This window comes from Microtus ochrogaster, unplaced genomic scaffold (assembly GCF_000317375.1).
Source record: "Microtus ochrogaster isolate Prairie Vole_2 unplaced genomic scaffold, MicOch1.0 UNK3, whole genome shotgun sequence".
In the NCBI taxonomy this organism is placed as follows: Eukaryota; Metazoa; Chordata; class Mammalia; order Rodentia; family Cricetidae; genus Microtus; species Microtus ochrogaster.
In genome coordinates, this window is record NW_004949101.1 from 1791535 (window position 1) to 1802379 (window position 10845).

Below are 10845 nucleotides of genomic sequence, written 5' to 3' on the forward strand. Positions count from 1 at the left end.
TTTGTTTGTTTTTGTTTTTTTGAGACAGGGTTTCTCTACACAGAGTGCTTGGATTAAAGGCATGCGCCATCACCGCCCCGGCTTTCTTTTCTTTCTTTCCTTTTTTTTTTCTAAAACAGGGTTTCTTTGTGTAGCCTTGGCTGTTGCTCTGTAGACCAGGTTTGCTGTCTCTATAGAGCCTCAAGGGGAAATTGAAGTAGTTGGTTTTGGTAAAAGGGTCACTCACATCTGTGAAGGTCACCACCGACCAGACCAAGTCAGCTCTTCCCCCTTCCCTGGAGAGTCTTGCCTTCGCAACCCCCCACTTCCTCCACCACCAACCCTCCACCATTCAGGGTGTGGCAGGCAGAGCTGAGTGAAGCCACAAGGGCCAGTTGGTCACGGTGTGGCTTATGACACCAGTCCTGGGAAAATGAAAACAGTCTCTGTAAATGCTCTGGGAATGATGGCAGCTTGATGCTCACCTCCATTCAGAGCCCCTCTGAGTTTCCAAGGAAACACTGACTGCTTATTTATCAAACACCTGATCGGTGACAGAAAGCCAAACCAAAGTGTGTTTTCCAAGAATTCCCAGTAATGAGAAAGGGAAACGGACTAGGGCTCTGAGACCTAACCAAGAAGCCAACTGCAATTGCTACTCACTTGCAAAGAAAAGCTAGTTTTCTTCAATGGAATCCTACTGGGTACACTAACCACACTTAAGGGCAGGCCCCATGCCCAGCAGCAGATGGCCAACACAGAGCAAACTCCATGGTATTTTTGTAGACTTTTTGTCCCAGTGTGCTTTGGGTACTTTTTTTTTTTTTGGTCTTACTGGTCTGCTTGTATGTCATGGTTTCCAATTTTGTATTTTTAATTTTTTTGGTGTGTTTCTTTCTTTTTTAAAATTCTTTTTTGTTGTTGTTCTTATCAACTCGTTTGCTTTCTAAAAAGTGAGAAAAAAAGATGTGGGTGGGGAGGTTGGAAGGATCTGGGAGGAGGGGAAACTGTAACCAGAATATATTGTATGAAAAATATTTTTTCAATAAAAAAAGTACGAAAAAACTTAACTCAACATATCATACTAATATCACATCATGGGTTGTGATATTAGTGAGACCCCCATCTCAAAAAATAAAACACAAATCACCCACTAAAAGACACTGTAAGAATTGTACAAATAATTTTTTTTGCAAATATATAAGCAAAAAGAAAACTTTAGTGAACTGAACAGAACAATAATAATAATAACCAATATAATATGACCTCTGGGGTCTTTCCAAGGAAGGCACACTAGGTTTAAACATTAAAAAAAAAAAGATCAAAATAATGAACAAAGACTTAAACTTCTTTAAGAAAATAAGAGAAGAGCTTGAATGATCTTGACATAAACTTGTTTTTAACAACGATGCAGAAATTTAAAAGAGAAAACTTACTAAACTCATCATTATAATCTAAAATTTTAAGGGGCTACAGAGATGGCTTAGTGGGTAAAACCACAGCTGTTCTTCCAGAGGACCTGGATTCAGTTCCCAACACATACAGGGCTCAAAACTTTGTAACTCCAGTTCCAAGTGTTCTCACTCCCTCTTCTGGTGTCTCAGGTACTGTACATCCATGGTGCACAGACCTTTGTGCATCCAAGCAAAACAATCATAAACGTAAAATTTTTAATTTTAGGTATTCTTTTAAGTAAGAGTAATCTGAAGATTAACAGAAAATATATGCAAAATATTTATCAACCTAAAGACCTCTATCTAGAATATCTAAATAAAACCGAACATAATCTTATTTCACATATGGTCAAAAAAAGTGGTACAGACCTTCTGCCTAAGAAGATACATAGGGCACTTGATAAAATGCTTTATTATCATTTGTCCCTAGGAAAATGCAAGTTTAAAACCACAATCAGATGACATTATGCTATAATATCTAAACCTAGAAGGCAAACCATCGGTAATGAAGCAACTGAGAACTCTCAAATGCGGCTCAAGTCAAAAAGACAGAACTGATTTGCAACAAAAGGCTGGAGGACTGATTTTTCTTGCAAAATCATACACCTACCACAGAATCTCATCATTTCACTCCTAGATTTCCACACATAAAAGGAAGTATATGTGTCCATTTGAAGTGTATGCAGATGCTCATGGGTTTTCCAACAGCCCCAAACTAGAAACAAGGCAAATGTTCCTTACTGAGAAGAATGGAAAAAAAAAAAAAACAAACAAATATAACACAACCACAAGACAATATGTTACCAATCTCAAAAAGATTAGCTAGATTGACTGATCCTGTGCTTACTTCAGCAGTACATACTCAAACTGTAACAAACAGGGAAGCATGGCCTTAGCATAATACTGACTACTATTCCTTAATCAAATTAGCCACAAGAGAGGATATTCAAATTGATAAAAGTTAGAAGTGAAAAGGGGACAACATAATAAATAGTAAAGAAATTCAGAGGCCCATTAGAGAATACTTTGAAAACTCTATTTCAGTGAACTGGAAAATCGAGAAGTGGATAAATTACTAGACCCTTATGACCTAACAAATTAAATTTAGAATTTATGCACAGTGAAAGTGAAGCTGTAATAGAATCTCCCAACAAAGAAACCCAGGCTAGGGCAAATTCATCGCTAAATTCTACCAGATCTTTTTTTTTGTTTGTTTGTTTTTTGTTTTGTTTTTTTGTTTTTCGAGACAGGGTTTCTCTGTAGCTTTTGGTGCCTGTCCCAGAACTAGCTCTTGTAGACCAGGCTGGCCTTGAACTCCCAGAGATCCACCTGCCTCTGCCTCCCGAGTGCTGGGATTAAAGGCCTGTGCCACCACCGCCCGGCTTTCTACCAGATCTTTAAATAAGAAATGACACCAATGTTCCTCAAACTGTTCCAGAAAATAGAAAGAATTCAGCTAACCTCATTCTTGAAAAAATAGTACGACCCTGACACAAAGAAATATGGACACAACAACAAAACTACAGGTAGATCAGTCTTCCCTGTGAACACAGATACAAAACTCTCATTACAACACTTTCAAACTAAATTTAACAACACATTTAAAAAGATCTTATAACCAAGTTTGTTTCATCCCAGGGACACAGGGATTATTTAACATATACAAATCAGTGTACACAAATCTAATACACCATAAATTAGAGCAAAGGTAGGAAAATCATATGATCTCAGATGCAGAAAAGACCTCCAACAAAGTTCAACACTCCTTTATGATAAAGCCCTCAAGAAATTAGGAATAGAAGAAGCATATTTCAACATAACTAATGTTATGTATGAGCAACATAGTCAATAGTGAATAAGGGAAAATACAAAATCATTTTCTCTAAAAACAGAAACAAGACAAAGATGTCCGCTCTATCCACTCGTGTTTCCAATACAGCACTGGAATTCTTAGCTGGAGAAATAAAGCAAGAAAATGAAACCTGATACAAACAGGTAAGTAAATTATTCCTATTTGCAGATTGAATGTTCTATACTCAAAAGGTGCTAAGGACGGGTTAACCGAGATGGCTCACTGGATAAAAGCTATTATCACTGCATACATATGCTCACACACAAATACATTTAAGGATACCCTAAAAATTCTACCAGAAAACTCTCAGAGCAGATAAACATCTTCAGTGAAATATCATAATATAAAATCAACATTAAAATAAAACCAGCAAAAGGGCCAGCAAGATAGCTTTGGGGTAAAGGTAACTATCAACAAGCCTGATGAACTGAGCTTGAACCCTGGGACCTACATGGTGGAGAGAACCAAATTTGTTCTCTGACCTCCACAGACACACTAAGGCACAGCCATATACAAACATATGCACACACAAAATAAAGTATGGTTGTTTTGTTTTACTCAGTAACAGCTGAGAATAAGTGACTATTAAGTGTTCATCCCTAAATGGACATCAACTTTCATGCCACCAAGGCTAAGGGAACATCATGGAAGAGGAAAAATCTAAGTTCTAGAGGGTGGAAAGGGGTGCTGCAAAATGCTGTCTTATGGACATGACATGGTCGCTGCACTCATGAGAAGCTGGAATTACCAGCACAAAACCTATACAAGACCAAGCCAGTCAACATTCTAGCAAGGATGAGGGAAGGACTCATAAAGTGCTGCCCCTAGCTAGAGAAGGGAGTCAATTTTCTTTGGGGGTATAACCTCCAGTACATTGTTGATGCCCCAGTCCAACACCCCCATATACATGTGAACAGTATTATTTGGATTCAATCCAGACGTATCATTTGAAAAGACAAAACAAGACAAATGACAAACATATTCCAGCACTAGAAAGGCAGATAGATATCTTGTGAGTTAGAGGTCAGCCTGGTCTATAGAACAATAGTCCCTGTCTCAAACAGCAGTTTGTCTACATACAAATAATGAACATGCTGAGAAACTAGGAAAAAAATTCCATCACAACAGCTTCAAAAACAAAGTCAACAAACCCCCATTCTACAAGTAAGTATGATCAAGAAGATAAAAGAACTCTATAGGGCCAGGCGGTGGTGGCGCACGCCTTTAATCCCAGCACTCGGGAGGCAGAGGCAGGCAGATCTCTGTGAGTTCAAGGCCAGCCTGGTCTACAAAGGGAGTTCCAGGATAGGCTCCAAAGCTACAGAGAAACCCTGTCTCAAAAAACAAAAAAAAAAAAAAAAAGAACTCTATAATGAGATTATGCCTCAATAGGTAAGTGTGCGTGCTCTGTAAGAACTGAGCATCTAATTCTGAATCCCAGGATCTGTGTTGCAAAAAGCAGGCTGCGCCTAACTGTAACCTAGAGTTGGGAAGGTCACACAAGGAGATCTTGGAAATTTGCTAGCTAGTTAGCCTCATCTAAAAAGTGAGCTTCAGTTCAGTGAGAAACCCTGTCTTAAATGAATAAAGTAGGAAGTAAATAAGAAAGATACCCAATGTCCTCCTTCAGCCTCTTCACATAACAAGTACAGCACAAGCAACCACATACCCATGTGCATGCACCACACATATATCTCCAAAATAAAACACTAAAGAAAGCAGACACTAGGAGAAAACCCCCATACCTTGGATTGACCCAAGAGCAATCCAGACTCAATATAATCTATATAAAAGTTCCAATGACATTCTCTACAGAGAGAAATAAAATTCATAAGGCAGCACAAAAAGTCAAAGCAATCCTGAGCAGAAAGAACACTAGAGGTGTCACTCAATCTCAAATTATACAACAGAACTGTGGTAACAAAAACAGCATTGTTACCAATCACAAGACATGTAAAAAAGAAATAAAATAGAGGACCCAGAAATAAAACAGCAATAGCCTTCATGCATTTGACACAAGGGCCAAAAAAAAAAAAAAAAGCCAGAGAAAAACAGTCTCTTCAACAAACATTTCTACAGAACTGAGTATTACATGCAAAAGAACAAACCAGACCGTATCTCTTTAGTACAAAATAAATTCAAAATTAGATCAAAACCTTAAATGCTAGACCTGAAACTCTACAACTACCAAAAGAAAATTATTATGCTAAACAAGCAGGCTAAGACAAATAATGCATGCATGCTCTCATGAGGATTCCAGACTTGTGCCGAAAGAAGGTAATGGGAGGGAGTAAATAAACACATGAGAATGTGACAAATGAAATTTGTTAATATATATTTTTTAAAACTGTAGAAAGGATCCTGAGTTCCTGGAAAGTTTGAGCTATTGTTTCAAATATGAAAGCGATGCAACAATATCAATCTCAAAGTTTAACTATGTAACATCAAAGTCAATGAGCCATGAAGACTATTAGTAGGGGTCAACCACAAGTTCAACTGGGTTAAGGTGCTTGCTTAGAAGAAAAGAACCAAGTTCACAAAGTTGTCTTCTGGCTTCCATACACATGCCAAGGCACACATGTTATTGTCCCTCACTTCTGTTCAGGGTGCACGCGTGTCTGCACACACACACATACATACATACACACCCAAAAACTTTCACTAGGCACTGGTGGCACACACCTTTAACCCCAGCACCTGGGAGGCAGAGGCAGGTACATCTCTGAGTTCCAGGTCAGCTTGGTCTACATAATGAGTTTCAGGACAGCCAGAGCTACACAGAGAAACACTGTCTTGAAAAACAAAAACTAAGAAGAGAAAGAAAAAAATCCTCTCACCCACATTCTTCTAAACAGCACTAATAAAACTGACCAATTCACACAAAGTCAATGTAGGAGGGTAACTAGTTGGGAATAAAGATGAGCAAGAGAGGAGCAAGACACTGTAAGGGAAGGACAACTGATATCTAGGCGTCAATATGTGCAAAAGGCACAATGAAAAGTAAAAAACTGATCGATTCCAAAGAATGAAATGGGAGGGTCATACATTAGAAGCATGGCTTTCCTAGTTTTCATACTGGTACTGACAGTTATCAGCTGTTTGTTATAAGCACCTATCAACTTATTATCAGTAAAGTGTTCAAACAGTGTCTGATACATTGTAAATGCTACCAAAATCTTGGTTAAATAAACAAATATCACATAAACAGTCAGGCCTACTGGCCATCACCTTCAATCCTGGCACTTGGGAGGCAGAGACAGGCAGATCTATGAGTTCCAGGCCAACCAGAGTTACATAGTGAGACAGTGTCTTAAAAAATGAAAATTTAAACTGAACTTTTCATCAACAATAATAGCTGAAAAGAATGGTTCCAACATCTTCGTGGGAATTGGGTTTCCAACTTGGACTCAATCATGGGGAGAATAAAGGTATTTTGGAACCTAAAATGAAAACTCAGAACAGAAAACAGAAAATTCAGGTAACACACAGTGGCATTTCCTAAGAATTCAATTCAAAAACAAAAATGAAGGGCCACTTTAAGCCAAGAAAGATAAAATTCAGGAAACAGTAATTCCCAGGAATCACCTCCAGGAAGCATACTGAAAAAAATTGTTGTGAAGAAAATGGACATAAAGACGAAATGGGAGTGACAGTGTACGTGGTAATCCCTAATCCCAGCACGCAGGAGGCTGAGTGGGAGAGCCTGGAGTTTGTGGCTAAGCATTGAGGTTCTTCATCCAAGGAAAAATTAAAGAGGCTTAATGAACAAAAGGACTTGACAGAATGCATGATAAAATAATTTGCATGGGGAAAGGTAAGAGGGGTGAAAGATGAGGAAATTGGAGAGGCCAGTTTAAATAAAAGATAAGCAACCTAAATTAAGCACATATATAACAGTCAGCAAGACCACCTCTCTCGCAGTTCATATGGTCAAAGCTTTGACAATCTTAAATGAGAACTGAAGTACAGCTGACTGGACTTAAGACAGTTTGAGGGGAAAAAGCTAACATCAGCCTTAGAAACTAGAAAAGGATTACTTTGTATAGACTACAGAAACCAGTAAAATGATACTTTATAAAGGCGACAGAATTTCTGTTTGTTTTGAGAGAGGGTCTCACATGTAAGCCTTGGTTTGCTTTGAACTCCTATGTAGAGTAGGCTGACCTGGAGCTCATAGATCAGCCTGTCTCTGCCTCCTGAGTGCTAGGGTAAAGGCATGCGCGTGATAAAAATTTAAAGGCATTCTCGGTTAAATTACAAAATTTATCATTGTCAGATATATTAGCATTAGGAAGGCAGAGTAAATAAATGTCTAGTTCCTATTCCGCCTAGAATTAGATAGACCTGAGACCCATAAACCAAATATAAACACAGTGAGAAATAGAACCACAACAGTTCAAAGTGACTTTGAAGAGAAGACCAGACCGAAAAGGACGGATAAAGGAACTGTTGCTTTCCCTTTGGCCGAGGGAAACATAAAGTTTTACAAAGGAAACAATGATTCAGCTTAGCAATTTGTCTTTTGAGAACACAAGAAATGCTAGGACTGTCACCAAAACAACGCGTGTGGTTTCTTCTAAAAAAGGAGGTAAAAAAAAAAAAAGCAAATAACCTAAAGCAGGAGAAATAGGTTCTTGAAGACAGAAGAGTACTAGGTTCTAAAGCCAAAAGTGGGAGGGGACACATGTGTACGGAACTTTTCCAATCCAGAAATTCTGAGAGTACAAAGTCGAACTCAGACAGAATCACGGGAACGATGAAAGTAAAACCCACGAATCGGAACGGCTAAAAGCCTACCCACAAACTCGTAAACTAACACCACTTGAGAATCCGGAAAGTGAAACAGCAAGCTGCTCCGCAGCCCTGCGGCGGAGCCCGCTCTGGCGACCGACGGCTCCCCCGTCCCAGTCCTTCGGAACTAGCCGCTCTGCGCGTACGATTAACAGCAACAGATGGCCAGGCTCGGGTGAAAAACGCGATCCGGCCACCGGAAACAATACGCGTGTGGACCAGCAAGCGGTCCCCATCCTGCCATCCCTGCAGCCCACGTCAGGGGTCTACCCAGACAGGGCGCCCTTCCGAGCCCTGAGCTGCAGGGGCAGTCAAGGAAACAAAGCCGTGGACAGAGGCCGGGGTGTCCGGCTTGGCAGGCGGGAGAGGAGCCGCCCAAGCCCCCACGGACGGCCCCACTCTTCCTCGCTCTGCCCTGACTGTCTCCGGAACCGCGAACCCGCGGGGCGGCCCGCGAGGCTGCCTGGGGCAGGCGCCCGGCTCCTAGGGCCGCGGCCTAGACGTGCCGCGCCGGGTCCCCACTACGGCGTAATGACCGCCTCCTCACCTTCTCCTCCACGCAGTTGACAATGATGGACGGATACTTGCGGCTGAGCCAGCGGAAGAACGCCGGGACTCCCATGACCAGCGGGCGGCACGGAGCAGCGGCCGGGCCAGCGGGCTAGTGTAACCAACGGGACTGGCAGGAGCAGCGGGCGCGGGCAGCTACACTTCCTCTCACGTGCGGTCAGGGACCGGAAGTGGCGTCACACCCCGCCGCGGGGGAAGCCGGGAAAGGAGCTCTGCTAAGCTCCTAGACGGCACAAGTTGCTGGCTTGGGCAGGCTGTGTGGCGGGATGGTAAGGCCTGGCTCGCGGCGTTCTAGGATCGAGCCTTCCAGAGCCAGGCTCCGGGCCTCCGTCTTCGCCCGCAGTAGTCCCCGGGACGCGTAGCACAGCAGGCCTGCGGTAGCAGGGTCTTGCCAGTGTGGTTACGACTTTCGAAAGGCGTGGCCTATCTCGCTTCCTTTCGCACAGATCCGTCTTGGGCTGCGCTCTAGTTTCCATTTCCTTGTTTCTCTCATTTTGATGCTACTGTACCAGGCAGAACTATGAAAAAGCATCATAGGATATTTTACAATTTTAAAAAAACTGCTTTGCATAAGCAACTTTAAAAATGTTCAAGAATTATTTTTGATTATTCGTATGTTTGTATGTCTGTGTGTGGGTATGTGCATGAGGGCTAGAACCTGTGGAGGCCAGAGGCGTCAGATTCTCTGGAACTGGAGTTACAAACCGCCATAATTTGTTTGATGTGGGTGTCGGGAGTCAAACTCTGCTCTATTGGAAGAGCAGTATGGATTCTTTGCTGCTGAGCCATTTCTCAGGCCGACAAGTCACTTTAAATAGTTGCAGAGGCTAGCAAGAATTTGCTGAACCTTGCCTCTCTACTCACTCAGTGTATCAACACTTACTAGTGTCGTGTTCTAGCATTTGTTGCGCACTTACAATGTGCTAAGACAAGAAACTAAAGAATTGTCTTATTTAACAACCATTTGAGCCTTCTATGCTGGCTGGCTGTGTCAGGCTGGTGACTCCAGTGGGGAAAGGATTCTCCAAACAGAAAAAAAGCAGATTCAGGTCAGGCAGCAGACAAGAAAGGAAAAGCTGAAAGGGGCTGCTTTTGTGAGAGTGTGTTTGTGTTTGCGTGAGGACAGTTACATCCTGATCTTGAAACAAGGCTTGTTTGCCTATTGCAGGAAGTGTAACAGCTCCACCCATCCTATGGTCCTGCTGTACCATTTTTGTAACACTTAACAGATAAAGTCAGGTTGCCAAAGAGTTAAATTGCTTGCTTGTTCGTAAAGCTTACATTTCACTTCAAGTAAGGATCGTTTAATCCTCTGTTCTCACACCAACATGATATTTTTATCCCTTGTTTTCTGGTGGCTTCAAATATTTTCTCTCAGCATATGAAAGAAGAAGTATGAAAGAGGAGGTATTTGTGTCCATTTGTTCAAGCTTGGAAGTCTCTCTTCCCGGAATCCCCTCTTGGCCTGACAAATCACACTCAATCCCAAAGGCTCACTCAAGAGGCCTCTGTGTTTCTCTGCTACCTGTCAGGCAGTAAATCTTGCCCCTTCCTCAGTGATTCAATGACTTGATTTAAATGCTAGCGTGGAACTTAGGTAGTTAGCCCATGTTTAATTTAAGGATAGTAAAAAAAATAAAAATCCTAGAATATTATATCTATGAAGAAATTTCTCATTTTAATTGGAAATAGCCCTTCTAGATAGTTTGGTTCCCCTGGGATGCGCCATGCTTTTGTAAGAACACAAATTTGCAGGCAAGCTGCTTGCTATATTGAACCCAGGAGAGGCCATCACAGACAGTTTTGTATTTTGAAATGTAAAGAAAATTAAGGCTGTATAAAATGATAAGCATTGAAATTTCTTGGTCTGGCAATGAGGCAGGGACCTGTAATCGTATCACTGAAGAGGTTGAAGAGGCAGGAGGCCAGCCTGAGTCAGACCCTATTGCAAAAAACAAAGGAAAGATAAGGAAACTTCTGCTAGTCTACACTAGGAGGAACAGTTGTAAGACCAGTTCCAGGGGTTTTTGAGACCCAGCTAAAATCCTTCCCTTCTTGTAATTTGGTTGATAAATGTAGTTTGTATAAGATTTCTCCCATAGTCTCAGGTATTTGAATGCTTGGTCCCCAGTTGGTGACAACTTTTGGAGGGGCTTACAAGGTATGTGTTTGGAATCTCTGCTCAGGTCTCACTACTCC

At 41.5% G+C, this 10845-nt stretch overlaps 1 protein-coding gene across 1 annotated transcript in view; it reads right to left on the reverse strand.

The window, feature by feature from the left end:
• Positions 1-8843, reverse strand: part of Xrn2 (5'-3' exoribonuclease 2) — a 72748-nt gene extending 63905 nt beyond the window's left edge. The window contains exon 1 of the mRNA XM_005365489.3: positions 8624-8843. Within this exon, the coding sequence (XP_005365546.1) occupies positions 8624-8698 (75 nt within the window). The 5' untranslated portion in view covers positions 8699-8843. The remainder of the gene's footprint in view (positions 1-8623) is intronic.
• Positions 8844-10845: the final 2002 nt, after the last annotated feature.